We start from the raw sequence: 27,921 nt of genomic DNA on the forward strand, positions 1-27,921 counted from the left end.
TCCCTATACCTTTTTTTTATGGGGAAGATTAGCCCTGAGCTAACATCCGATGCCAATCCTCCTCTTTTTGCTGAGGAAGATTGACCCTGGGCTAACATCTGTGCCCATCTTCCTCTACTTTATATGGGATGCCGCCACAGCATGGTATGACAAGCGGTGTGCCGGTCTGTGCCCAGGATCCGAACCTGCGAACCCCGAGCCAAACCAGACTGTGTGAACTTAACTGCTGTGCCACAGGGCCAGCACCCTCCCCCCATATCTTTTTAAACGCATAGAAAAAGCGTGGATGAATGCACACCAAAAGTGACACGGGTTAAACCTGGGGAGTAGAACTGGAATTTGCAGGCCAAGTATATCTTTTACATTATAGTATTGTACTCTGAAATGACTTTTAAACTTTTGTAATAAAAAACTTAAAAAAAAAATAGGAAAACAATATGAAGTGGCCTCTAAATGGCAAATGAGTGAATGGTAGAGATAGTGATAGACTGGAGAAATACAGAGTGGGATCACGGCCGGCTGGGATGATCAAAAAGGTTTTCCTGGATAAAACAGGGCATGAAAGGTGTTTTGAGGCTCGAGTCTTCTGGACAGAAACACAAATGCAGAACACCGGGTGTCTTTGGAGGACAGCAAGGTGATCCGCAGCAGCAGGAAATAAATTTGGTAATGAGACGCCAACGTGGGTTTCTGAGCCCAAAGAAAAACCGGGAATGCGGGATTTTCAGATTAAACTCGCAGTAGTGCCGCAGTATAAGATTAGGTGACGGTTAGCTCATGGAAGGAGGGTGCCCACTAGGGGGTGCTGTTTCAAAACATAGGCTTCCTTGGATTAAGGTGAAAGGAAAGTACAGCAGGTAGAACGTCAGACAAAGAGGGCGTTCCGACAGTTGCACAAATTAGGAAAATAAAAAGATGCACAAATGTTAACTCTCCCTTTATTACCTCGCGCTCCCCAACTAGGTCCCCCGCGCAACACAAACTAAGCATTACAGTAAACCTACAGCACGCGCCACTTGAGCTCCCTTTAAAGCGACTACTATTCCCAGGCTCCCTCGCGAGGCCAAGGCTCTCTTCCCGGGTCAAGCGGGTCTCGCCGCGCGGCCTCCTGGGGTCCGTAGTTTTGCACTGTCTTTCGGGAGTTGTAGTTCCCTTCACACAAGCGGCTGGGCGAGGCGGCGCCGGCGGTCAGAGCTGCGCTGGGTGTTCAGGGGCCAAGATGGCGGCGCGCCGGGGACGGAGGGACGGAGTCGGTCCGCCTCCGAGTGGGGGCCCCGGCCCCGACCCTGGCGGTGGAGTCCGCGGCAGCGGTTGGGGGAGTCGGAGCCAAGCGCCATATGGGACTGTGGGCGCTGTGAGCGGAGGGGAACAGGTGAGAGGCTGGCGGGAGGCCCGCGGCTGGCAGCAAAGCGGCGTGTGCCGGGCGGTGACACGTGGACGCCACAGGAAAGGAAGGAAGCGCTCTGGAGTCGATGCCGGGTGGCTGCAGGAGACAGGTTGGGCCGAGTGACCTGGGCCACTTGCTGTGGGGGACGCGAGCAGAGACAGGGTCTTTTCGGCCATTCCTCCGTAATGCTGGAGGGGCAGAGCCGGGTGTCGGAAACATGGCCCGTGGTGGGGGGATCAGGGATTCGGACTTGGAGTGGAGGGCTAAGACCTTCCTTTAAGGATGCCGAGTGGAGGTACCCCTAGCCCCGGGCCGCAGTGCCTTTTCGGAGCCACGTGGGGTGGGGGGAGCGATTTTCCCGGGAGAACTTGTCTGCTTCCCCTCCCCCTCTAGGCGGCCTCGGCACCCACGTGGGTTGGGCTCCCGGTAAGGGGGGGCCCGCGGGCCGCGGGTCCACGTGGGGGCGGGGAGGGGATGTCCACGTGGCTCCCGCCCCAGGCTGCCCGGCATCTCGTATCGGCGCTAGAGCCGCGCTGCCGGGAACTGGGTGTGTCTCAGCCGGTCCCGCCATCTCCGACCCGGGCTGGGGGCCCCGGCCGGGAAGGAAGGTAGGGGCTGCTAGAGTCAACTTTGCCTAGAACCTTGGAGAAGTTTTTTTCCTCCTGCTTTGGTCCGCGGCGCCTCTCGACAGCGGATGGTGAAGGACTTGCCAGATGTGCGGGGAGTCAGTTCCCTGCGGATGGCGGAGTGTGTTGGGGAGAGTAGAGGGCTTAGGTTGAAGGGCTGTGGAGTGAGCTTGTGGCGGGTTTCTGTCTGACCGGCTTGGGGTGGGTTGTGAGTCACGGGCAGTGGCGTTTTGGTTGCCTGCGGTCCTGCCTCATTCGTGCTTCAAGGGCCATGGGGAGTGTCAACATATACATGAGACAAGCTTAAGGGAGAGGGAATCCTCTCTCCTTCCCTCACTTTTTCCTCCAGCATCTCTTTTGAGGAGGCAGCTAAGGTCTGCTCTTGTGAAGTGACACATACAAATTGACGTGGTCTGTGTTTAAGGCTCTCTGAACTTTTTGCTGGGGATGGGAAAAGTTGGAGGCGATTTGAGAACTACTCCACACTAGTTGAACGTTTATTGGCCGGGGAAGTTCTTTCTGTCGGATTTTTTTTTTCCTTCGTCTTCAGTTCTCCATACTTAAAAACTGTTGTCGTCCCATTTCTCAGCAGAGGGCTTCTTAAAGTTCCCACCCAGAGTGGAGGTGGGCAAGACTTAGTTTGAATTATCTCTCTTAAGCAATTAAGCTGAGTCCTTGAAAGTTTTTTTTCTTTTTTTTGGTCTCTAAGTAGGAGCTGGGCTGCAGGCTTCAGGTAGTGTCAGTTCCAGCAGGCAGTCCAGTCCCTTGCCCAGGGGAAAATGGTTTCTAGGGCTCTAACTTGGGAGCTGCCTACCCTCTCTTCTCTCCTTTTCTCAGAGTTAACATCTTGTGCACCTGGTGCTGCTCACCCTTTGGGGGAGAGGCAGGAAGGATCCATGATCCAGCTGTAATCCAAGTTAGGTGGTCATTTGGGATTGGAGAGGGTCTCATGGAAAGATTATAAACTCCCCTGCCCCCCAAAGATGGGTATGTGGAAGCTGGTCAGTCAACCAGCTATTTATTGAGATACCACTATGTTCAAACATGGAGGATACTGTGGTTAAACTACACATGGTCCCTGTCCTCCAGGATCTTGTGTTTTTATCAAGATAGACAATAAATAATGAGTGGGACAAAAAGAAAGTGCAGCATATTTGGGATTATATAATCAGTAGTAGTAATCTACTTTGCAGGGTCTGGGAAGGGACATTTTAAGCTGAGACCCAAAAGCTGTGTGAGGGGGGTGGGGTAGGGAAGCTTTCATCAGAGAAATAGTATGTGAAGGTCTTGAGGTGGGAGAGAACATGGCTTATTAGAGAAACTGAGAGACCTGTGTGGCTGGTGTGTAGAGAGACAGGCAACGTGGTGAGAGAGGACACAGTGGATCAGGAGAGTCTGGTGGGGAAGACCAGGACCCCTGTAAGCCATATCAAGGAGTTTAAACCAGATGCTAAGAGCAGTGAGATGCCATTGGAGGGGTTTAGTGAGGGTCTCAGGAAGTGATCAGATGTGTATTTTTAAAAGTTCATAGCTGGTTTTGAACGCTGCAGGGGCATGACTGGATGTGGGAAAGCCAGTTGGGAGGTTGTTGAAGTTAGAGATGCTGGCAACTAGCTTACTTTTAGCCTGGCGTTAGCCCCTAGATGATCTTGGTACTCTTGGAGCTGTGCTGTTTGGGGATTGAGGGATGGGTGAGGTCAGGTGAAGGTGAGATTGTCTGCAGCTGGGGCTCCAGTACCTGCCCGATGGAGGTGGTGATGAGTGGTTTGTAGAGCTGGACATTGTCTTGAGATTCTGGCCTAGTGGCTGGGCCAGGAAGGTGGCAGGGCAAGTCGAGATGCAGCCTCCTTGCTCAACCCAGGAGTGTTTGCTGAGCCAGGTGCTATTCAGCTGTTGGTTGTAATTACAGGATTGTAAAGGCCTAGGAGGAGTTAGTGCCTAAAACCTGCCACCTTTCACTTCATCTCTGGGCCTGGCCTCCTAAAGTGTCTCTATCTAGCCTTTCCTTTCCTTGGGCATTGGAACTCCTCAGCTTGGTTAGGAGGGTGGGTGTGGGAGTATAATCACACCTGTTGCTTTTTCTTTTTCTTGGAAGAGGTGCAGAGTTTCCCTTTGCTACAGAAGGGGAGAGGGGGCTGACTTGTCCATGTTTGTTCCAGTTCTCCAGGCTTTGTATCATCTGTTTCCTATAGGGGAGATACCCATGGCTCTGGCCTCTGGCTTTGCCAGCCCCATTCCCGTCACTTCTGGCCCTGCCCACGCCCACACTCTTGACAGGCCTGGGCGGGTGGCTCCCTGTCTGACAAGGCTGAAGATGTTGCTAGTTCTCAGGGAAGTGGTGGGGTGAGGCTTTTCCATCTACAGAATCAAGCTTTCTCTTGCTCTCACCTGGTAGGGGTAGGGAAAGAGACTTTTCCCTTGGGACTAGCATTGAGAGGTTGGGTGGCACACTGTAGGGCCTTCAAAATAAAAGTGTGAAGTACATGTGAATATCAACTGTGAATAAGACACTGCCAGGCATCATGGATAACCAGGAACTATAAACAGAGTTTAAATTTTTCCAAGAGCCAAGAAGAATATAAGCTAATAGAATACAAAGGGTTATTTGCCCCCAAGGAACTTGGAATCTAGTTTGAGTAATGATGCAAGGAATGTCATGAGGTAAGGACGGGGTAGGATGTGATTGCCAGAAAAGTGAGTGGTACAGAAACTGTGAATTCAGGGTTGTGATTAGAAATCAGCATGGGTTGGGGAAGTCTGAGATGTCTTCTTGAAGAAGGTGGGATTTGAGCTAAGCAGAGAAGAGAGGCCTAAGTGGGATTTGAGGAAGGTAAGGTGGTTGTAGCTGAAATTGCCTCCTTGCTGACCTCCTCTTCTTTGGTGTGCCCCTTGGACTGTCTGCCTTCATCACCACCAGCAGCTGACTCCTCTGCTTGATCTTTTTGATGTTTCTGCTCCCCAGTTTCATAATCTCCTGTGGCTCCAACTGTTTCTGGATGGAGTCCAAACTTTTTTTTGCCCAGAAGGTCCTTGAACACTGCTATCTTGGTTGGGGCTTTGGCTCATGGGTTGTACTTCTCTCTGCCCAGGAAATCCAGAGGTTTGGCTGTGGTGGGGCTGCTGCTGAGTCTGGTGCCATTGGTGGAGGGCTGGGTACCTGGTTTACTGAGCATATCAGTCGGCTGCCCCGAGGGCCCATGTCCTGCAGCCTTTACCATGCCCTTCTGACCTTCCCCCCTTTTGCCCCAGGTGCTGCTGCATGAGGAGGGGGATGATTCTGGCTTTGTCAGTCTGTCTCGGCTGGGCCCCTGTCTGAGGGACAAGGACCTGGAGATGGAGGAGCTCATGCTGCAGGATGAGACACTGCTGGGGACCATGCAGAGCTACATGGATGCCTCCCTCATCTCCCTCATTGAGGATTTTGGGAGCCTTGGAGAGGTGAGCTGGGACTGCGCTTGGAGGTCTTCAGGCAGGAGCTTTGCGTGGGAGGCTATGGCTCAGTGGCTCTGCTCTCCCAGAACCGTGGCTCCTAGATACCCAACCCGAGTCCTTGAAGAGTGTTGTTTGTCTCTAGGTGAGTGCTGGGCTGCAGGCTGCCAGGTTATATCCCACATAACGATGCCCTGGCAGGCTTGGACTGTAGTCCAAGGCCTTTCCCCCTGCCTGAGCCCCTGACTTAACGTGTCCAGAGGGTTCTGATCTCTCTTTTGAGCCCAATTCCAGCCTAGCCAAGGGTTGTTGCTGAGTATCCCACATCTTACCTGAGAGTGGAGGGTGCATGTGAAATATAAGTTTAAGACTCACTTCCGACAGGTTTTTGTTGACACTAGAGAGGTGGTTGATGGTAGTAAATGAGATTGGAACACATGCCTCCTGGTACTCAAATCTGGCAGATTGAGCTGAACTGAGCCTGGGAAACTGAGTCTCTTGGCATCCAGTCCTTCTCAGTGGCCCAGTAGGTCATTAGGGATGTTAGTGGGACCTTCCTGTTGTCTTTCTGGAGCAGAGCAGGTTATCCCTGGAGGACCAGAATGAAGTGTCGCTGCTCACAGCTCTGACGGAGATCTTGGATAATGCAGACTCCGAGAACCTGTCTCCGTTTGACAGCATTCCTGACTCGGAGCTGCTTGTGTCACCTCGGGAGGGCTCCTCCGTGAGTGTGGGACCAGGGGAAGGGGATGTGTGGTTGGTGCAAAGGTTAGAACCACATCTGTGGGCCTACTCAATAGTTTTGAGGCACAAAATCATCTCAGTTCTTTTTCTCCCTCTTAGCTACACAAGCTGCTCACCCTCTCTCGGACACCCCCAGAACGTGACCTTATCACCCCAGTTGACCCATTGGGGCCCAGCACGGGCAGTAGTAGAGTGAGTGCGGTAAGCCTGACCTAGGGAGCCTTAGGGACTCCCAGGAGGGAGGAGTGTGTGGGGAGAGGTCTGGAAAAATATATTCCTGGAGAAAACTCCTTCTACTGCTTCTCTTCTCTCCTGCAGGTTGAGATGTCTCTCCCAGATCCCCCTTGGGACTTCTCCCCACCCTCCTTCTTGGAGACCTCCTCCCCCAAGCTTCCTAGCTGGAGACCCCCAAGGTCGAGACCCCGCTGGGGCCAATCCCCTCCTCCCCAGCAGCGTAGTGATGGGGAAGAAGAGGAAGAGGTGGCCACCTTCAGTGGCCAGGTGCTTGCTGGGGAGCTTGACAACTCTGTAAGCAGCATCCCAGACTTTCCCATGCACCTGGCCTGCCCTGAGGAGGAAGATAAAACAGCAGCAGCAGAGATGGCAGTGCAGGCAGCTGGTGACGAGAGCATCTCCTCCCTGAGTGAGCTGGTGCGGGCCATGCACCCATACTGCTTGCCAAACCTCACCCACCTGACATCACTTGAGGATGAGCTTCAGGAGCAGCCAGATGATTTGACACTGCCTGAGGATTGTGTGGTGCTGGAGATTGTGGGTCAGGCGGCCGCAGCTGGCAATGACCTAGAGATCCCAGTTGTGGTACGGCAGATCCCTACTGGACCCCAGCCTGTGCTCTTGGGTGACTCACTAGAGGCTGGTCCAGCCTTGCAGCTGCTCTTGCCTACACTAGAGTCAGAGACGGAGGCTGCTGTGCCCAAGGAAGCCCTCTGCCCTGAGAAAGAGGGGTTGTCACTGGACTCAGAAGAGAAGCTGGAGTCAGCGTGCTTGTCGGAGCCCAGGGAGGTCGTGGAGCCAGTGGTGCCCAAGGGGCCTCAGAACCCATCAGCCAATGCAATGCAGAGTTCCCAGAGAGCTCGAAAGGGCAGGAGGAAGAAGAGCAAGGAGCATCCAGGAGCCTATGCAGAAGGCTATGCCAGGAGGCTGAGGTCATCTTCTCGTGGGCAGTCTACCGTGGCTACAGATGTGACCTCTCAGGCAGGCAACTTGCCTCAGGAGGAACTTCAAAGAGAGGTTGCGCCTCCCTGTGGTAGAGGGAAGCCCCGGGCTTGGGCTCGGGCATGGGCAGCTGCCTTGGAGAAGCCTACCTCTGGGAACTTGGAGAGTAGTGCTGGACAAGCTAGTCCTGCTAAAGAAGGTCCTCTAGACCTCTACCCCAATGTGGTTGACACCATCCAAACCGACCCTGTTCCAACCCATCTCTCATTGGTTGACTCTGCTCAAGCTGACCGCATGCCACTTGACTCTGTTGAAGCTGATCCCACTGCAGTTGACCCTGTTCTAGCTGACCCTGCACTGGTTGACCTTGCTTCAGTTAACTCAGAGCTGGTTGACCCTCTCCCAGATGACCCAGTGCTCACTGCCCCAGTCCTGGCTGACTCAGCAGCAGTTGACCCTGCAGTGGTTGTTCCCATCTCTGAGGATCTGCCACCAGTTGACCCTGTCCCGGCCAATCCAGCACCAGTTGACTCTGTTCCTGATGACCTGGCTCCAGTTGACCCTGTGCTAGTTAAGTCTAGGCCAACTGATCCCAGACGTGGTGCAGTATTATCAGCCCAGGGGAGTCCAACCCCCCAGCTCCTCCTGGAGTCTGAGTCCTTGGACCCCCCAAAGGCCATCATCCCTGAAGTCAAGGAGGTTGTGGGTCCTCTGAAGGTGGAAAATGGTATCAATGCCACAACCCACGAAGCCAGACCTCGGCCTCTTAGCCTGTCTGAGTACCGGCGACGAAGGCAACAGCGCCAAGCAGAGGCAGAAGAGAGGAGTCTCCAGCCCCCAGCTGGGAAGTGGCCCAGTCTCCCAGAAACCCCCACAGGACTGGCAGACATCCCTTGTCTTGTCATTCCACCAGCCCCAGCCAAGAAGACAGCTCTACAGAGAAGCCCTGAGGCTCCTTCTGAGGCTTGCTTTGTGCTTTTGGGTCCCAGCTCTGCTTCTCCTAGTCTTGAGCCACCTGCAAACAAACCTATGGCCTCAACTCCCACTGAGCAGGTGCCATCCCAAGAGATGCCACTGCCAGCGAGACCTCCACCTCCTGTTGTGCAATCTGTGTCCCCCACAATGCCCACGGCTCTACCTTTTACCCCGGGTGGGCTGGGCATGACCCCCATGCTGCCCCTTCCTGCAAGTGGGCAAGGGGTCCCCAGTCTGCCCCCACCACCCTTGCAGCCTCCTAGTCTTCCGATGTCTCTGGGGCCAGTGCCACCTGATCCCTATACTCACTATGCCCCTGTGCCACCCTGGCCTTGTTATCCCCCTTTGTCCCCTTCTGGCTATCCTTGCCTGCCCCCCCCACCAACAGTGCCGATAGTGTCTGGTACTCCTGGCGTCTTTCCTGTGCCCCCCACTTGCAATGTGCCTTGGGTGCCCCCTCCTGCCCCAGTCCCACGTTACAGCTCCAGCTGTACCTATGGGCCCTTGGGATGGGGCCCAGGGCTGCAACACCCTTCATTCTGGCCTACTGTACCCCCGCCTCCTTTGCCGCTAACTCCTGTTGGGAGGGGTGTTCCCTCACCCAAGGTGGAGCCCAGTGGCATCCCAGCTGGCCCCCCTGAAAGTGTACTTCCTTTACCGATGATGACTCCTCTCAGTCTTGGGTCTGCTGGCCAGGGTGCTCCACAGATAGAGCCCACCAAGGTGGAGGTCAAGCCAGTGCCTGTATCTCCCCATCTGAAACATAAGGTGTCCTCCCCGGTGCAAAGCCCCCGGATTAAGGCTCTACCATGTCTGTCTGCTGAGACTGTGGCTGTTGAGGAGCCTGCATCAGAGAGACTAAAGCCTGAGACCCAGGACACCAGGCCCAGGCAGAAGCCCCCCTCTCCTGTTGCCAAGGCTGTTCTTACACCAAGGCAGGGCACTGTTGCCAAGCTGCCTGCTGTCCACCCAGCCCGTCTAAGGAAACTGTCCTTCCTGCCTACCCCACATACCCAGGGTCCTGAGGACGTGGTGCAGGCTTTCATCAGTGAGATTGGTGAGTGCCACATGGTTCAGCAGGTATGAAGAAGGGCACGGGGCTTGGGTGGGGAGTGTCCTCCACAGAACAGGATAAACCACCTTGGTGGGGCTGGCCTTTGTTGGATTTCTTTGGAGGGTTCTTGAGAGGCAGAACTCTGGGTTTGTTTTATTCCTTCCTGCTTTGTGTTGCTGCCTTGGTTTACTTAGTACATTGGGCAGGGGGAGCATAAAGGGAGAAGTGAGGTGATTTGGAACTTACTGGGACCTGTGTACTCAGTTGATAGGGGCTGGTTTCCAATCCTGTTTTGTGTGCTTTCATAGGAATTGAGGCATCCGACCTATCCAGTCTGCTGGAGCAGTTTGAGAAATCAGAAGGTAGGGGAACCTGGGTAGCTTTGCTTCAACCCCGTTTTGTTGCTTTTTCCTTTGGGCCCAGGCCTGTAGTTGCTTAATCTGGGGGTAAGGGGGAAGGAGCAGTCTCAGCCACTAGAGCAGCCCCCTAATTGGAATGAGGAGACCAGATTCACCTGTGACACAATCTAAGCTAGGGAGAGTGTGGTAATACAGCATGGCAAGAACTGTAAGAGTAGATGGTTGGGGAGATCCAAGTGGGGTGGTTTGTTTGGAGACATTTTCTAGAGGGAAGTAGCTCTCAAGCTGGGCCTTGAAAGACAGGATTTCATAGAGTGGGTGGGCAGTAAAGGCAGAGGTATAGGAAGGATTGCATGTGGTGTATTTGGAAGGTAATGGATAGCTCAGCCTTCTCAGTACAAGGCACGGATCTAGGTGTTGTGGAGGATACTGTGTCCTGTTCTCAAGGAGCTTGTGGTCTAATTGGGGAGAAAAATCTCCAGAAATGACTCTTGAATTGGTAACAGGTATCTATAGTACAAAGCAAAATATAAAATATAAGTATAGAATAAGAGTAGGCTACGAGACTAGGAAGTTAGTTAGGCAGGTCATGTAGAACCTTGAATGCTAGGTTTAGAAGTTTGGACTCTATCTCAGATTCAGTGGGGAGTGTGGATGTTTCTGAGCAGAGAAGAGACATGACTAAAAATAGTACCTGGGCACCCACTGGAGGAGAATGGATCTCTAGGGAGAACCCAGTGGAATCGGTAGGCAAAGTGGATTTTCCTCCTTTGGGTCTCAAAGCCAGCCGTTCTGTGCCTCCTCAATCTGGAACATCTGGTTGGGCTTTTAACTAGTATGGTTTCTTTGCAGCCAAAAAGGAGTGCCCTCCCCCGCCTCCTGCTGACAGCTTGGCTGTAGGAAACTCAGGGTAAGTATGGAGACCTGAGTGAGTTACCCTACAGCTGTTGGTCAGCAGCCGGCCGGCGCTCCAGGACTGTCAGCTGGATGCCTCTGTTGCAGGGACGTTTAGTCAGCTTTAGAGTCTTTCCCTGTTTCCCATCCCCTGTTCAGCTCATCACTACTGGGCACTGTCTCGGGTGGCGAGGTAGGAGGATGTGTACCATCCTCTGGCTGATTCCATTCTGGGATTCCAAATGTCCTGGAAGTGCCTTTTATCTTCTTGCAAGTTTGTCTTTGGGGATTTCTTTCCTTCATTTAACAAACTTTAAGCTTGCTCAGCACTGATGATGGTGTAAGATAAAGTGGGAGAAGATGTTCATAGCTAGGGATCCCCTGACTCCTTGGAGGACACAGGCACCCTGGACCTCCTTGTCCCCAATCTTCCAGCACTGAGAGGCCTTTTTTCATTTTTCATGTTCATGATACTCTGTCCTGTTCTGCCAAGCATGTTCCCCCCATATTGATTTTGGGTTGGTTTGAGCCAGGCAGGCAAGGTTCCTGGCTTGAAGGAGGTGGGGGATATTCAAGGTCGTAGTTGGCCTGCCTCCTGGAATTGGGCAGAGCTGAGTTGAAACCTAACCTCCAGTTTCGTCACTAAGACCCCTTTTGTGCTGGAGGATAATGATAGGGGCAGTTTGTGCATCCCATTCCTCTGCACGCACCCCCTCTCCCATTGCTTTGTGAGGGAAGCAGATATACAAGATGTTGAGGAGGCAATGAACCAGGCTTTCCCTTTTCCCCCGCCAGCAGCGTTGACACTCCCCAGGAGAAGAGGCCCCTAGACCGGTTACAAGCCCCAGAACTGGCCAACGTGGCAGGTGGGTTCAGGGTGGGGAACTCTGCCTTTGATTAGTTTATCTAGCAAATGTTTGTAGGGCCCGCTCTGCACCAAGTGTGTGTAGGTGTTGGGGATACAGAGATCTGATCTTATCCTTGAGGTTCTTACAGTCCAGGGGGCAGATGTGTAAACAAATGAGCATGTTGACCTATCAGAGGTTGTATGTTAAAGAAGCCTGTGTGGTTTACAGTGGGGTCTGAAGGGGGACAATGAGGGAAGGGGTATATAGAAGGTAATCCCCAAAGCGGAGGCTTGAGAAAATCACTGATACGGATCAGGTAGATTTAGGGGATGGGTCATTCTAGGTAGACGGAGAGACTTGAGTGAACTGAAGAAACAAAACCAGCCTGGTATGTTTTGGGGAATTGCAAGTGGTTCTGTTTGTCTAGAGTGTAGTGGCTGATCAGGATGCTGGGCAGAGCTAAAGCAAGAAATAAAGCTAGAGTGGTAAGTAGGAGGTCAGATTATGGGACCTTAGAAAGCCATGTTAAGCTGTTTGGACTTTATCCTGTGCATTGAAGAAGCAATTGAAAAAGCTTTACTAGATTGGTTTTTGGGTGCTCCCTCCAGCAGGAATGTAGAAGACAGGTGAACGGGTATGAAGCCCGAGGTCGGAGATCATTGAATGATTACAAGAGTCCAGGCAAGATGCAGCCCAGAAGTTGGGCAGTGCTGGGAGGAGGGGGGGGGTCTAAAAATGGAGAGGTAGACCAGACAGGACGTGGTCACCAGCTAGGTTTGGGTAGTGAGAGGTTGAGGGGTTCAGGAGGATCCTAGCTGGCTGAGTTTCTATTGCTGGTCCCCAAGATGGGGAACTCAGGAGAAGGAGTAGTTGCAACAGTAGAAGAAGTTTGGCTGTTGACCATTGTTGGTGTACTTTGTGAGATGAGGTGGGGGTCTCTGGAGCCTATATACGCAGTGTTTAGAAGTGTAGAATTGGATCTCATCCTGCTATCTCCATCCTCCCTCCCCTCACAGGGCTCACCCCTCCAGCTACCCCTCCCCACCAGTTATGGAAGCCCCTGGCTGCTGTCTCACTGCTGGCCAAAGCCAAATCTCCTAAGTCCACCGCCCAGGAGGGAACCCTGAAGCCTGAAGGAGTTACAGAGGCCAAACATCCACCTGCAGCCCGTCTCCAAGAAGGGGTCCATGGCCCTAGTCCAGTCCATGTGGGCTCTGGGGACCATGACTATTGTGTTCGGAGCAGGACCCCCCCAAAAAAGACACCTACCCTAGTCATTCCAGAGGTGGGCTCCCGATGGAACGTCAAACGCCACCAGGATATCACCATCAAACCTGTCTTGTCCCTGGGCCCAGCTGCCCCCCTGCCCCCATGCACAGCTGCTTCCCAGGAACCACTTGATCACAGGACTAGCAACGAGCAGGCAGATCCCCCAGCTCCTTGCCTTGCCCCATCTGCCTTGCTGTCCCCTGAGGCTTCGCCCTGCCGGAATGATATGAACACTAGGATTCCCCTTGAGCCCTCAGCCAAGCAGCGGTCAGTGCGCTGTTATCGAAAAGCCTGCAGGTCAGCCAGCCCCTCAAGCCGGGGCTGGCAGGGCCGCCGTGGCCGCAGCAGCCGTTCTGTCAGCTCTGGGTCCAACCGGACCAGCGAAGCATCTTCCTCCTCATCCTCATCGTCGTCTTCCTCATCCCGATCCCGGTCCAGGTCCCTCTCCCCCCCACACAAGAGGTGGCGAAGGTGAGCTCTGATGGCCTGTTAGGTCCTCTCCATTTAGGAAGTTCATGTGCTCTCTTCTGGTTTACTTTAAAAGCTTTTGCACATTGAGTTTAATACTTTCAGGCACTAAGGCTTCTATTTCTCTCTTCTCCCCCTTTCCTGGATTGTTGGAGGAGGCAAGCGTCATCCAAGCTTGAGAAGATAGCTTCTATCCCCTGTTGGAGTTTAGGGTATCCCTGAGGTCTCCTGCTTCCTTGAGACCTGCCTTGGGGAGACCGCTAGGGTTTGATCTTGACCATGTTGATTTCTTTGCATACTGTATCAGTCCTCATTTCTGAGGTGGTATGTGGAAAGGTGGGATAGTGGATTGTTAATGGCAAACAGTCCTTCCTTTAATCATCTGTTGAGGAAAGAGTCTGAGACAGTTCCTTTGGGCGTCACTGTGGCCTCATCTGTTTTCCAGCAGTACCTTTTTCTCAGTAACAGACACAAATTTTCCTATTTAATCAGTGAAGAATTCTTGGCTTGTGACAGTGAAGTATATCTTCAGAAATGGCCTCTACTACAGGTCTAGCACAGTCTCCCCTTATGCCATGGTTACAGTACTCCTGTGAGACATGTTAGGGGAGCAGGAATCCAGAGACTCAGGCCTGGCCCCGCCAGCTAGTTGTAAGACCAAGGGCCTAGCCCTTTATCTCTCTGGGTCTCCATTTATTTTTCTTCTTTCTGATTTGTTAAATATTTTTCAATTTTTAATTGCATAACTGAAAATAAGTATGGTCTGTGCCAAAACACTCTAAAACATTCCAGATACATCTAAAGTTCATGAGGGCCTCAATTTGGTCAGCTGTGAAGAGTTCTTTTAGACCTCTTCTGCTCTGCTTTCCCTTTGGTCCTGAGCTTCCTGATAGGGAGACAGGGCTGGGGCCAAGGTGAGGTAAGTGGAATATACCTGCATCACTCCCAGCATTCCATTTATTCTTCAGGTCCAGTTGCAGTTCCTCTGGACGATCCCGAAGATGCTCTTCCTCTTCCTCCTCCTCATCTTCCTCGTCTTCCTCATCCTCATCATCCAGTTCCCGAAGCCGGTCCCGCTCCCCATCCCCGCGCCGGAGAAGTGACAGGAGGCGGCGGTGAGCATGTATTCGGGGAGTCAGTGCATCTGGGATGCAAGTGCCTGAGAATTCTGAGACTTGAGCTGTCTTATGTCTGGGGGGTTGATGGCACCTTCTTCTTTTGTCAGGTACAGCTCTTATCGTTCGCATGACCATTACCAAAGGCAGAGAGTGCTGCAGAAGGAGCGTGCAATAGTGAGTAGGGGAACAGGAGGAGGACGCTTGCCCCTGAGCCATGAACTCGGAGAGCCATCTGCAGCTGTGGCCCTGGCTCACAGTGTGTCATTTTTCCTTGACCCAACATAGGAAGAGAGAAGAGTGGTCTTCATTGGGAAGATACCTGGCCGCATGACTCGGTCAGAGCTGAAACAGAGGTTCTCTGTTTTCGGAGAGATTGAGGAGTGCACCATCCACTTCCGTGTCCAAGGGTAAGCTTGGGCCCTAAGATCAGGATGTCCTTTCTGCCCCATTCATCTACCTTGATGATTCTTTGTCTTTCCCTCTTGCTCTGGTGTGCTGGGAAGTATAGGACACCTTCATTTCTACAGAGGGTTGGCCATTTGGGGAATGAGAAGAACCACCCCAGTCCCTCTCTGTACCCTGGGGAGCTGTTTCTTCTCCATGGTATGTGCCCAGATAGCCATCCCAGCCCCTGTCTCACCCTCCCCACCAGTGACAACTATGGCTTCGTCACTTACCGCTATGCTGAGGAGGCATTTGCAGCCATCGAGAGTGGCCACAAGCTGAGGCAGGCAGATGAGCAGCCCTTTGATCTCTGCTTTGGGGGCCGCAGGCAGTTCTGCAAGAGAAGCTACTCTGATCTTGGTGAGTAGAGGGTGGCCTTGAGGCTTTGATATATTTCATCGCCTCTCCAGAAGGATTCCCAACCTTTTGACAGTGGGGCTAGGCAGACTTGTCTTCATCTGACACACGAAGAACCTAAGGGGTGGGATGAGAGGAGAAATGGAGGCTCTCCTGTTTTTTTGACGTAAAATCAGGGTGATTTTAGCTCCATCCATTATTGGGATGGGAGGTGGCTGGCCATTTGAGGACCCTGTGGTTGGGAAGTATGGTCAAAGACCTTGATGTTTGTCTCTCTCTACCTCTATAGACTCCAACCGGGAAGACTTTGACCCTGCTCCTGTAAAGAGCAAATTTGATTCTCTTGACTTTGACACATTGTTGAAACAGGCCCAGAAGAACCTCAGGAGGTAACCCTGGGCCCTTCTCCCCCTCCCCCTTTTCTTTGGAGGTGCCCAGCCTCCTCCATCCCCCTCCCCCACTCTAGGGGAGAGAGCTGCTAGTGAGGAGATGACTGTTTTATAAAGAAATGGAAAAAAGTGAAATAAAAAATGTGTTAAATCAGGTTTTTTAAAGGGGTATTTGTTTTTTATAGCAAGCATTGAAACAAGTTAACTTGCATTCCTATGTAAGATGGATGGGGTTGAGGGGTTCCCCCAAAGTTTGGAAGATCTAAGTCACTATTCAGACTAATAAACGTGGACTAGAGAGAACTCCCAAGTGCTGTTGTGCTTCTTTCTATGGTGCTGGTGCCAGACATATTCACTTGTCCTCTATGAATACAATCAGGGACATGCTTACCTCCATTGAGTTCCTAGGACCCCTCTTTGGTCAAGTGCAAAATCCTATTGGACTTGAAACTTGGCTCCTCAAGTGTGTTGTCAGTGAAATCACTTATCTAGGGCAGTGCTTCTCAAACTTGAAAAGGGCATTTGAATCATCTGGAGATCTTTTAGAATGCACATGCTGACTTCAAGGGTGAGACCTGAGATTCTGCATTTCAGACTAGGGGATGCTGATGCTACTGGTCCAGGAAGGGATTTTAATATCAAGGACCTAGAGGAAGCTCATACTTGTTCCCAGTAGAGGTTTTTAAATAAAAGGTTTTCTAAGGCTTGTGTCTCATGTACCATTTTAGCTTGAGCACAATGCTTGGCACACAGCAGGTGCTCAGATGTTTAAAGAATGCTTGTATGTGGATAGACCTCTGGGGAAGAGGGAGATGTAGGAGTTTTATCTAGGAGAGGGGAATGCCTGTTTTGAGAAAGGCAAAGGAGAGGTGTGTCCCCTGAGAAAGTGGATCCTTACTTAACCTTCCTGAGGGGCATTAAAGGGAAGTAGTCAAGGGGTAGTGGGTAGAATTGAAGGGATTGCTGTCTGCCACTGTGAACTGAAATATGATAGAACTTGGAATTAACTTGGCAGGCCTAGGCATTGATGTTTCAGTACTCATAACAAAGGGAGAGGCAGTTGGGGGGGTTTTCTGCATCTCCCACAGGGAGAGTTCACTGTGTGAACTGTGACCCAGGAGGTAGAAGGGTGATTTTCAGGACTATAGGTTTGAAGAAATTGCTGCTGTTGTCACTCAGGTTTGGTGCACAACCCCGTTTCCCTTCATGGAGCTGACGTAAGGCTAAATAAGGAAGGAAAGGGTTGTCTCATGGGCAAGTCATGACTGAGGGAGGGGAGTTGTGGGGATCAACGCCCCACTACTACCACGGATAATCTGAAGGATCCTCTGCAGTGGAGGTGGGAGTCCAGAGGCTGAGGTGGTCTCTGAGAAAGGGCCTCCCTAGGTGTTGGAGGCAGTGAAGATGAAGGGTGGGAATCCACTGGCAGCGCGAATGGGGGCGGTTGGGAGATCTTGTGACCAAGTCTGAGAGTCCAAGAACAGTTCGAGCCCGCCGGTCCACTGATTGCTCTGGAATATGAATCACAGCTGGGGTGCTGGAAACCGCTGCTCTGAGAAGTGGTGCCTCCAGCGGAAAGACGGGGCGCGGGAAGTGCAGAGTTTTCCCGCCACGGCCGAGGACGTGACCTCTGACGTCAGGGCTCCGCCTTCACAAGGTGGTGGACGGCGGGCTCCGCCCTTACCAAGATGGCGACGCTCGTGGGACCGGAAAGAGCTTACAGATTTCGCCTTGACCCTGCCTCCGAGTTGGAGGCGGGACCGCCCTATGGAGTGCGCCCTCCCCTTGCGCTGTGCGCCCGCTCGGCGCGATGGCGTCACACGGGCCCGCCCCCAGCCTCAGGGTTCCCGAGTTCCTGAGTCGTGTGCGACGGAAACGGTAGTGACGCGTATTGCCCGGAGGATGGCGGACACCGGCTTGCGCCGCGTGGTTCCCAGCGACCTATATCCCCTCGTGCTCGGCTTTTTGCGGGATAACCAGCTTTCGGAGGTGGCCAATAAGTTCGCCAAGGCAACAGGCGCTGTGAGTCCCGGGCGTGGGGCATGGGCTGGGGTGGGATGACCACAGGGCTCTGGGCCCTGACATGCTTAGGTTTGCGGGTAGGGAGATCTGTGGGGTGCGCCAGCCCAGTGTCTGCGGGAACTTTGTGCCGAGCTCTCGGCGGTGACCGGAGAACTCCGGCAGTCTCGGCACCTCCTCTTACACGTGGTCTGACTAGGTAGCGCTGAGTTTTGTTGCTTTTTCCTGGTGAGCGGTTCAGCGGCTGCAGCGTGGGACCCTCGTGGCCCAGGTCACGTGGCCGGCAGAGTGCGGCGAGGAGGGATCTCGGTGTCCCACGGGAGCATTGGAGGCTCCAGGTTCCTTATTTGAGCTTTATGTTGGCTGATGTAAAGCGTGACTTGACCTTAACTCTCGAATTTACCCGGAACTCGAAGATAAATGAAATGCTTTAGAAATGAAGGCTGGGGTTTTCGTTAGTAAAGAAGAAAATGAACGAGAGTAGAGGCAGAGTTCTGCTTTTAATTGTACTGAAACGAAATTGAGCATCATAAGCCCTATCAAGCAGGCGTAGCGGTGGGCTTGGATCTTTGACATCTGGAATCAAACAAATCTAGGTTTGAGACCAGGCTCTGCCACTTTTAAGATGTATGACCCGAGCATCTTGCTTAACCTCTAGGAGTCTGTTCCTATTTCTATGGGGATGTCATCCTCTGCTTCATAGGATTTTTGTGAGTTTCAGTAACATGATACACGCAAAGTGGCAATCCCAGTGCCTGGTGCCCAGGAGGCATCAATGAGTGAAAGCTATTACCATACTTAAGGAAATTTAGGATGTTCCAAACACATGTAAAAGAAGACCAGGAATGTGAAAGATTTGGAAACTACATCTCAAGAAAAGCAGACATGATTGCATGGGAAGACACCTTGAAAGAGCCTAGAGTAGTAGAGGGGTAGTCTTTGGCGGTCTCAGCCTTTCAGTAAGAAGATAGGCTTGTTCTTTGTGGCAGAATCAGGCTGCAAAAGGAGAGAATTAGATCAGCCTCGGAAAGGACTTCCTTAAGCTGGGACAGCCTGCCATGTGATCTGATAGAACTGCCTTTGTGTTGAAATTGTTTTGAATTAATTGACTGTTAGGGAGGCTGCAAAGAATGTTTCCACAATGGGCTAGATGGAATTGGGCCTTTCAGAATCAGGATTCTCTTTTTCTTTTTTGTGAGGAAGACCAGCCCTGAGCTGACATCCATGCCAATCCTTCTCTTTTTGCCGAGGAAGACTGGCCCTGAGCTAACATCCGTGCCCATCTTCCTCTACTTTATGTGGGATGCTGCCACAGCATGGCCTGACAAGTGGTGCATCGGTGCGCGCCTGGGATCCGAACCCTGGCCACCAGCAGCGGAGCGCATGCACTTAACCACTACGCCACGGGGCCGGGCCCCCGGATTCTTTTTCTTTTTCTTTTTTTTTTTTTGTGAGGAAGATCAGCTCTGAGCTAACATCCATGCTAATCCTTTTTTTTTTTTTGCTGAGGAAGACCGGCTCTGAGCTAACATCTATTGCCAATCCTCCTCCTTTTTTTTTTCCCCAAAGCCCCAGTAGATAGTTGTATGTCATAGTTGCACAGCCGTCTAGTTGCTGTATGTGGGACGCGTCCTCAGCATGGTCGGAGAAGCGGTACGTCGGTGTGCGCCCGGGATCTGAACCCGGGCCACCAGTAGTGGAGCGCGCGCACTTAACCGCTAAGCCACGGGGCTGGCCCCCCAGGATTCTTTTTCATGTGACAAAAACTAGTCTTTGTGGAGGGCTTACTAAGGGGCCAGATGCTGTTTCCAGATACTAAGCCCTTTATGTGCATTATTTCTTATTTTCTCAACCTAATAAGATGTATAGTATTATCTTCATTTTATAGAGAATAGTCTCAGAAAGATTAAATAATTTGCTTAGGATCATGCAGTAATTGGCGAAGGTGAGTTTTACATCTATACTCGTCTATCTCTGAGCCTGTGCTTTTACGTGTACTGTAATGCTTGGCCTTTTTTTTTTTTTTTTTTGAGGAAGATCAGCCCTGAGCTAACATCCATGTTAATCCTCCTCTTTTTGCTGAGGAAGACCGGCTCTGAGCTAACATGCGTTGCCAATCCTCCTTCTTTTTTTCCCCCAAAGCCCCGGTAGATAGTTGTATGTCATAGTTGCACCTTCTTCTAGTTGCTGTATGTGGGACGCGGCCTCAGCATGGCCGGAGAAGCGGTGCGTCAGTGCGCGCTCGGGATCTGAACCCGGGCCGCCAGTAGCGGAGAGTGTGCACTTAACTGCTAAGCCACGGGGCCGGCCCGCTTTGCCATTTTTTTTGCATCAATTAATAATTTATGGAGTCGGCCCCGTGGCTTAGCAGTTAAGTGCGTGCGCTCCGCTGCTGGCGGCCCGGGTTCAGATCCCGAGCGCGCACTGACGCACCGCTTCTCCGGCCATGCTGAGGCCGCGTCCCACATACAGCAACTAGAAGAAGGTGCAACTATGATATACAACTATCTACCGGGGCTTTGGGGGAAAAAAAAAATAAATAAATATAATAAAAAAATAATAAAATAATTTATGTTAGTGTAGTTAATAGCTGAATGCGATTCTGTGCTGAATACATAATATAACTTTCTACCAGTCTTCTCTTGGAGGCTAGTTTCCAAAGGTTTGGTATTATAAACCACATTGCAGCAAACATACCCTCTTGGTATAAATGTTTGTGCCCTTGTTGTGTGAGTAAGGATAAATTCCTAGATAATACATTGCTAGAGTAAAGAGAATGCACATTTTTAAAGGCTTTGATAAATAGGATTGGTAGGCAGGGGATAGATGGTGCCAGAAACTACAGGAATAGCTCAAGTTTTTGATACCAAAAATTGGGAAATACGTAAAGAGAATGTTTTTCTCCTAATTTATGCAAGTAGGAGAACTCTTACAATGATGTAACATTTATACCAAATATAGCAGGTATAAAACAGGTCACTCTTAATGGGAGAATAACACAAAATCTAATCTCCCCTACAATAACCAGGATAAAATTTCTTTACTCAGCTCTTTCTCTTTTCTGCTACAGACCCAGCAGGACGCCAATGCCTCTTCCCTCTTGGACATCTATAGCTTCTGGCTCAAGTAAGCCTTCCCTGTACCACTATGGCTGTTTTCTCCCCCTAAATGGGCTGGGCTGTGTTCCTTGGTTTGGGAGGTCCTGATCTCCCAGAAGTTAGCCTAATCTGCCTCAGCAGGTCCACCAAGGCCCCAAAGCGGAAGTTACAGGCAAATGGACCAGTGACTAAGAAGGCTAAGAAAAAGACCTCATCCAGTGACAGCAGTGAGGACAGCAGTGAGGAGGAAGAAACCCAAGGGCCTCCATCTAAGAAAGCTGGTAAGGCCAGGCAGGGAGTTGGGGGGGCTAGTGGTTTCAGGAAAAGGATTTGTAGTCTGCTTGTACCATATGGCTGATTCTTACTGGGACGTGTTCTTTTGTTCAGCTGCACCTGCCAAGCAGATCAGTCTGCCTCAGCATCCCGGAAAGGCTGCATCCAAAGAGTCAGAGAGCAGCAGCAGTGAAGAATCCAGTGATGATGATAAGGAGGAAGACAAAAATAAAAAGCCTGTCCAGGTCTGCAGCTTTGGGAAGGAAAGGGGTTTGCTTAAGGCATTAGAAAGAAAAAACTTAAAATCTTGGCTTCTAGCTTCTGGCCAAGGGATGGTAGTGGGTATACAACAGGTGATTATGGGAAAGAAAATCTGGGGACTCTAAAAGAAGCAATAGAAGTATGAGGTCTGGAAAAGATATATGAGGTTGAAGTTGAACTTTGAATCTAGAGGAAATTCAACCCCTCCTGCTTCCCTGGTATTTCTCTGGGACACTGTCTAGGACTCCAAGAGTAAGACGGTATTTTGTAGATAGGTGTTGGGATCTCTAGGCAGGGAATAGCAGGGACAAGGCCAATATATAAAGTGGCTGAACTTTTTCTTTCTTTCTTTCTTTTTTTTTTTTTAATAATTTTGTTTATTTTTTTTCCCCCAAAGCCCCGGTAGATAGTTGTATGTCATAGTTGCACATCCTTCTAGTTGCTGTATGTGGGACGCGGCCTCAGCATGGCCGGAGAAGCGGTGCGTTGGTGCACGCCTGGGATCCGAACCCCGGGCCGCCAGCAGCGGAGTGTGCGCACTTAACCGCTAAGCCACAGGTCCGGCCACATGAACTTTTTATTTCTTATTAAGAGTTTGTTACCCTTTCCATATGCTGTCCTGCTTAGCTTTCCCTTGCTGTCACTGCTCCATTTTGTTGTTAGTACCATGGAGTTGATTCCGACTCCTAGCAACCCTGTGTACAGCAGAGCGGAACCCTGCCCAGTCTTTTTGCGCCATCTTCTCGCTTTCCGGAGCTGTATCAGACACTGGTCTGCTTCTATTCGTAGGATTTTCATGGCTAATTTTTTTGGAAGTGGGTGGCTAGGTCCTTCTTCTATTCTGGAATCTCCGCTGAAACCTGTTCACCATGGGTGACCCTGCAGGTATTTGAAATACCAGTGGGGGCAAAAAAAAAATGAAATACCAGTGGGATAGCTTCCAGCATCACAGCAACACACGGCTGCCACAGTATGACAACTGAGAGATACATGGTATGGTTCCGTGACTGACTGGGAAACGAACCCAGGCTGTGGTGGTGAGAGCTTCAAATCTTAACTGCTAGACCACCAGGGCAGGCTTACTACTCCGTTAGCCCCTAAAAAATAAAAGGAACCTAGGAAGCTTTCTGCCTTAGGATGCCCTTTGGATACCCAGAAGCTCTTGCTTATTCTCCTCGTTGTGTGTTTTCTCACAGAAGGGAGTTAAGCCCCAAGCGAAGGCAGTTAAAGCTCCTCCTAAGAAGGCCAAGAGCTCTGATTCTGATTCTGACTCTGACTCAAGCTCAGAGGATGAGGCACCAAAGAACCAGAAGCCAAAGACGACACCTGTGGCAGCTAAAACTCAGGCTAAAGCCCCAGCCAAACCAGGTACTGTTTCTGTTCGCAAGAGGCTGAGCTGGGGACTAGGTAGCTCTGGAGACTGGTAGTAAAATTGCTCATTCAGCACAGAGGTGAAATGGCACCCCTAGTTGAACTAGAGATGTTGATTAGTGTCTTTTTTTTAAAAAGTTTTTAATTAATAAGTAAAAGATTTCATAATTAGGGACTAGTAACTAGACAGTCTTCAGCAAGGGAAAAATGTGTTTTAACAAATGGTATCGGTTTGGCATTTTTTAGTTTGGCATTTCATAGACATTTTGTATTCCCACAAATCCCATTCTTCTGTGACCGCTTATACCTCTATTCTTTGTCCTTTTCACTACCATTTTTTCTCCTGTACTTTCATTCCATGGGACAAATGAGAATTTTTATTTTCTTTTGTAATTTTCCTATGATGATTAGGTTATGATTTATAGGAGCTTCTCTGAATAGAAGTTGGAGTAAAAGACTTCAGGGGGCATATATAAATTATTTACATCATATCATTTTTTTGTGTGTGTGTGAGGAGATCAGCCCTATGCTAACATCTGCCAATCCTCTTCTTCTTGTGCTGAGGAAGACTGGCCCTGGGCTAACATCTGTGCCCATCTTCCTCCACTTTATATGGGACGCCGCCACAGCATGGCTTGCCAAGCAGTGCGTCGGTGTTCATCCGGGATCTGAACCAGCGAACCCCAGGCCGCTGCAGCGGAGTGCGGACACTTAACTGCTTGCGCCACCGGGCTGGCCCCCATCATATCATTTTTTTAAAGATAGTTTTCTTTCTGAAATTGGGCAGGAAAGTCATCCTTTGATACAGTAAACCATGGCAGTCTCCTTCAAACCTGCTCTACAGGCAAGAGAATTGATAGAGTCCTAAGTTCTGAGCTAATAGTAAGGAGGTTTTTATGATTCTTTAATGCCTTGATACCCCTTACACTATTTCTTTTGTCATCTTAGGCACACCAGCTCGGGCAGCACCGAAAGTAGCCAATGGCAAAGCAGTTAGTGGTAATAGCAGCAGCAGCAGCAGCAGTAGCAGCAGCAGTAGTAGTGATGACTCAGAGGAGGAGAAGGCAGCACCCATCTCCAAGAAGGTCTGGGCCATAACTGCTACCAGGGAAGAAGGGGCCGGGGGCATCGGGGGAGGGTCTCCATTTCCTGTAGGATTGGTTGGGTCAACATTTTCCTGTGGTAACTAATTTTCTCTGGATGATGCAGACTGTACCTAAAAAGCAAGTTGTGGCCAAGGCCCCAGTGAAAGCAGCTGCTGCCCCTACCCGAAAGAGTTCCAGCAGTGAGGACTCCTCCAGTGATGATGAGGAGGAGGAGCAGAAAAAACCCATGAAGAAAAAACCAGGTGACTGTACATGGGGAGTCAAGCTGCACGACTGTGACCAGGGCCTAGTTGCAGGAGGACCTCTGTAGTCACCACATAGAGCTCTCCACAGGGCTGCTTGACATGTCAACTAGCTTTTCCCAGAGAAAGGAGAAAGCCGCATTGCCTTTTATGACCTACTCAGAAATGGCATGCCATCATCTCTGCCATATTCTATTTATTAGAAATGAGTCACTAATTCTAGCCCACACTCAAGGGAAGGGGAATTAAGCTCCATTTCTAGAAGGGAGTGGTATCAAAGAATTTGTGTACATATTTTAAAACCACCACACTGTCCCTTTTAAACAGGTCCCTATAGTTCAGTCCCCCCGCCTTCTGCTCCCTCACCCAAGAAGTCCTTGGGAACCCAGGCTCCCAAGAAAGCTGCAGAGAAGAAACAGGCTGTGGAGAGCAGTGAGGAGAGCAGCGATGAGTCTGGTGAGTCATCACTGGTGCTGAGTGGGTCTAGGGAGTGTATGAGGAATAAGGAAGACAAAAACGTTCTCTCTCTCTTGGTTTTCACTGAAGCAAGACAGGCTAAGGCTCGCTATAGGTCTTTGCATCCTTCTTTTTATTGCTGCTGGTTGGGTCGGGACTCTGGACCCAGCCTAATGCCATAGGTTCTCTCCAGATTCAAGTTCTGAGGAAGAAAAGAAACCCCCAGCTAAGGCAGTCATCTCTAAAGCAGCCACTAAACCAGCTCCAGCAAAGAAGGCAGCAGAGAGCTCTTCAGACAGCTCGGGTAAGGCATATGGAGGCCCTCAGGGCAGTAGGAGCTCCAGGGTCTCCCCTTAGTCTGCTTTGGGGAGCTATTCATCCTATCCTCTCTGTCTAGACTCTGACAGTTCTGAGGATGAAGCTCCTGCAAAGCCAGCCAGTACCACCAAGAGTCCCTCAAGTAAGCCAGCTGCCACTCCCAAGCAGCCTGCAGCTAAACTAGCCACAACTCCCAAGCAGCCTGCAGGCAGTGGCCCAAAGCCTCTGACCAGAAAGGCTGATAGCAGCTCCAGTGAGGAGGAGAGCAGTTCTAGTGAGGAGGAGAAGACAAAGACGACTGTGGCCACCTCTAAGTCCAAGGTGACGGCCAAAGCAGCTCCATCTTTGCCTGTCAAACAGGCCTCTCAGGGTGATGGGGACAGCAGCTCTGATTCAGACAGCTCCAGCAGTGAGGAGGAGGAACAGAAGACATCTAAATCTCCAGTTAAAAAGAAGCCACAGAAGGCATCAGGAGCTATAGTCCCTTCTAAGCCAGCCTCCACAAAGAAAGCAAAGGCTGAGAGCAACAGCAGTTCTTCCTCTGATGACTCCAGTGAGGAGGAGGAGGAGAAGCCCAAGGGCAAGGGCACTCCAAGACCACAAGCCCCCAAGACCAGTGGCAACTCTGCGCTGACTGCCCAGAATGGAAAAGCAGACGGCAACGAGGAGGAGGAGGAAAAGAAGAAGGTGGTAGTGGCAGTCTCTAAGCCAGGTCTGTATACAAAGAACCTGTCCCCAGGGTTTGTCCTCCCACATCAGGATGGGATATACTCTTGGGGGGATAGGGTGGTGGGGGGAGGAGTCCCATGGCTAGGCTTCTGGTTGCAGGCCCTGTGTGAAAACCTGGGAGGAGGAAGAGGAAACTGGTCTCCTGAGTCTGGCTTTTTGTTTTGTAGGTTCAGGAAAGAAGCGGAAGCAGAATGAAGCTTCCAAGGAGGTAGAGACTCCTCAAGCCAAGAAGATAAAGCTCCAGACCCCCAATACATTTCCAAAAAGGAAGAAAGTAAGTTGTCTAATTTTCTCAGGAGCTAGTCTTTAAAGAGTAGAAAGAAATATCTGGGATCATCCTGACAGCTCTCTGCCTGGCCTGGTACATGTGCACATGTGTATAGCTCAGGAGGGCTTTTCTGTTACATGACGATTCCATCTTTAATTTCCTACTTCATTCTTCTCCAGGGAGAAAAAAGGGCGTCGTCCCCATTCCGAAGGATCAGGGAGGAGGAAATTGAGGTGGATGCTCGAGTGGCAGACAACTCCTTTGATGCCAAGGTGAGGGGAGAGGGTGTTTACCAATCTTGAGGAGGGTGGGGTGGAAGAGAGCACAGCTTTTGGTTCATGTTGGTGGGAAGCTTTCTGGGTTCAGGTTGCCTGAGCAGGGGAAAGGAAGTGACAAGGCCCTGGTGTTGTCCTTCTGTGTGTTAACCACTTCTCTCTTTTTACTAGCGAGGTGCAGCTGGAGACTGGGGGGAGCGAGCCAATCAGGTTCTGAAGTTCACCAAAGGCAAATCCTTCCGGCATGAGAAAACCAAGAAGAAGCGGGGCAGCTACCGGGGAGGCTCCATCTCTGTCCAGGTCAATTCCATTAAGTTTGACAGCGAGTGACCTGGGGCCATCTGTGGCGAAGCAGGGATGATGATCCGAGACCCCTTACTTTCCCCAGTGAACCTGGGAACCCTCAGCTCTATTAGGGGAGGGTCTTGGTGAGGACAGCAGTTTAGAATAGGTCCGAGGACTTTGCATTGTAACATCCTCTCTGGTCTTTTTCTGTGTTTGTGGTTTTGTATGGATTTGGTTTTGAGTGTTGAGTAGCAAGGACAAGGTAAGGGAGTGTTCTTTTTTAAGAAAAAAATTCATTTTAGTTATTGTCCCCCTTCTCCCTGTTCTGTGGAAGTCCTCATACTGAGAAATTTGTATATTTTATATTAAATAATTTCCTATTGATTTTTGTTGTGATTTTCAGAGGTGGGTTCCCACAGATAAAATCTTAACTATTGCCTAAGACATAGTAAAGGTCACATGTGTATGAATTTTTATAAGTGAAGAATTCTGCATGTGTGAGTGCACATGTCCACATTTCATCCCTCCTACCCCTCAGAGCCCTGGTGACGCGCAGTTAAGAATGGTTAATGTATATGTCTGTTAAGCATGCACTGTGTATGTAGTTCATCCTCATTCATGGGGTCTCAGACTGAAGTTTTCAGCCAGCATGGACTTACCTACTTTTTGGGATAAAATTTACTTTTTTGTTACAGACAAAATTTTGGTGTGGTGTGAATGCTGTGGGGTCAGTGTGAATATTTGTTTTCTGTAATTTTATCATTATTACATAATATTTGTAATACATGTTTTGTTTTTTAATTTGAAAGCATAAACTTTTCTATTGTTCAAAGACTTTTTGATGACTTAACCCTTAATAGTGTTGAGTACTAAATTGAGGACTGCATCTTCTCATTTTTTACATTTTAGAGAACAAAGTAACGTTAATTTAATCTGAAAAGTACATATCACTTGGTATTTCTGTTTTGGTAGCAGTGGTGACACAAATTAGTTTCATTAACTCCTACATGGTTGGAAATCACTGATCAAGAAAGTGAAAGAACAACTATAATGAAAAACCTCAATCCTCAGTAGGAATTAGGTTACATTAGTCAGGTGAATTTATAGCTAACCTATGTGTGTGCTAATGGAGATGGGAAGAACCTTTGCAAAGCATTTTATCTGGTAAAACTTGAGTAGAGTGAGGTTGGGAGGCATCCTAACAGGATTACTGTGGCTTGTAGTTGGTAAATGAGAGCAATTGTTGTGCCCCCTCAGAACCTTACCTTTCGGTAACAGTGGAGGTAACAATAAAAACCAGCCAGCAGAGATAGGACTCCTGGGCCAAGCTGGCTGATTGTAAAGCTGTAGTAGATGACTGTTGGCAGTGCTCAGCCAGAGCAAGATGGGGAGGGAAGAGTCAACAAACTCTCTGGAGGCTGGGCCGTTCCTGTGGTGGGAAAGTAGGCCTTAGCTTCATGGATGAGATGTAGGTCTTACGATTAGCCTCCCCTTTTTGGATTGCTTACTCACCAAGTAACCTGATAATAACCTGGTTTTCTGTGTAACTGCCTCTAGGAAGAAAATGCACTGTTCATGCTGACATAGGTATTTCAGTCTGCATGGTAAAAGTTATACATCTTACTACAAAATAATAAACTGGCTGGTTTATAATGTGTCTTGGGAGTTTTATTGTGAGTCCAC

General features: G+C 50.3%; 2 protein-coding genes across 8 annotated transcripts; both read left to right on the forward strand.

The window, feature by feature from the left end:
* The first annotated feature begins 1,196 nt into the window (after nucleotides 1-1,196).
* PPRC1 (PPARG related coactivator 1) lies at nucleotides 1,197-15,840 on the forward strand. 6 transcript variants are annotated; one of them, XM_004427994.3, is made up of 14 exons: nucleotides 1,197-1,372; nucleotides 5,263-5,451; nucleotides 6,020-6,166; nucleotides 6,286-6,387; nucleotides 6,505-9,394; nucleotides 9,700-9,753; nucleotides 10,603-10,660; nucleotides 11,440-11,510; nucleotides 12,509-13,232; nucleotides 14,198-14,344; nucleotides 14,455-14,521; nucleotides 14,633-14,754; nucleotides 15,000-15,151; nucleotides 15,438-15,840. In XM_004427994.3, the coding sequence occupies exons 1-14, from the start codon at nucleotides 1,220-1,222 to the stop codon at nucleotides 15,539-15,541; spliced, it is 4,980 nt and encodes a 1,659-aa protein (XP_004428051.2). In that variant the 5' UTR covers nucleotides 1,197-1,219; the 3' UTR covers nucleotides 15,542-15,840. The 6 variants fall into 6 exon arrangements, with proteins under 6 accessions (XP_004428051.2, XP_014641155.2, XP_014641156.2 ...); XM_014785669.2 differs by having other exon boundaries at nucleotides 11,443-11,510; XM_014785670.2 differs by having other exon boundaries at nucleotides 6,286-6,378.
* A 1,406-nt stretch (nucleotides 15,841-17,246) lies between these two features.
* NOLC1 (nucleolar and coiled-body phosphoprotein 1) lies at nucleotides 17,247-27,895 on the forward strand. Of its 2 annotated transcripts, none has more exons than XM_087432502.1 (13): nucleotides 17,247-17,559; nucleotides 20,627-20,682; nucleotides 20,793-20,935; nucleotides 21,042-21,172; nucleotides 22,385-22,556; nucleotides 23,508-23,644; nucleotides 23,769-23,907; nucleotides 24,235-24,363; nucleotides 24,557-24,667; nucleotides 24,761-25,393; nucleotides 25,578-25,684; nucleotides 25,858-25,950; nucleotides 26,125-27,895. In XM_087432502.1, exons 1-13 carry the CDS (start codon nucleotides 17,305-17,307, stop codon nucleotides 26,281-26,283), a joined length of 2,265 nt encoding a protein of 754 aa, XP_087288628.1. In that variant the 5' UTR covers nucleotides 17,247-17,304; the 3' UTR covers nucleotides 26,284-27,895. The 2 variants fall into 2 exon arrangements, with proteins under 2 accessions (XP_087288628.1, XP_087288630.1); XM_087432504.1 differs by having other exon boundaries at nucleotides 17,250-17,559; nucleotides 20,796-20,935.
* Nucleotides 27,896-27,921: the final 26 nt, after the last annotated feature.

Source organism: Ceratotherium simum, chromosome 6 (assembly GCF_057802395.1).
Source record: "Ceratotherium simum simum isolate JZ-2026a chromosome 6, ASM5780239v1, whole genome shotgun sequence".
Classification (NCBI taxonomy): Eukaryota; Metazoa; Chordata; class Mammalia; order Perissodactyla; family Rhinocerotidae; genus Ceratotherium; species Ceratotherium simum.

Excerpts from the sequence above, each read along its gene's own strand:
- NOLC1 (XM_087432502.1), top strand. The coding sequence starts at position 17,305 with ATGGAGTGCGCCCTCCCCTTGCGCTGTGCGCCCGCTCGGCGCGATGGC. Across the intron at positions 20,936-21,041 it reads GCCTCCATCTAAGAAAGCTG|CTGCACCTGCCAAGCAGATC; the intron begins GTAAGGCCAGGC and ends TCTTTTGTTCAG. Across the intron at positions 21,173-22,384 it reads AAAATAAAAAGCCTGTCCAG|AAGGGAGTTAAGCCCCAAGC; the intron begins GTCTGCAGCTTT and ends GTTTTCTCACAG.
- PPRC1 (XM_004427994.3), top strand. The coding sequence starts at position 1,220 with ATGGCGGCGCGCCGGGGACGGAGGGACGGAGTCGGTCCGCCTCCGAGT. Across the intron at positions 13,233-14,197 it reads CCACACAAGAGGTGGCGAAG|GTCCAGTTGCAGTTCCTCTG; the intron begins GTGAGCTCTGAT and ends TTTATTCTTCAG. Across the intron at positions 14,522-14,632 it reads TGCAGAAGGAGCGTGCAATA|GAAGAGAGAAGAGTGGTCTT; the intron begins GTGAGTAGGGGA and ends GACCCAACATAG.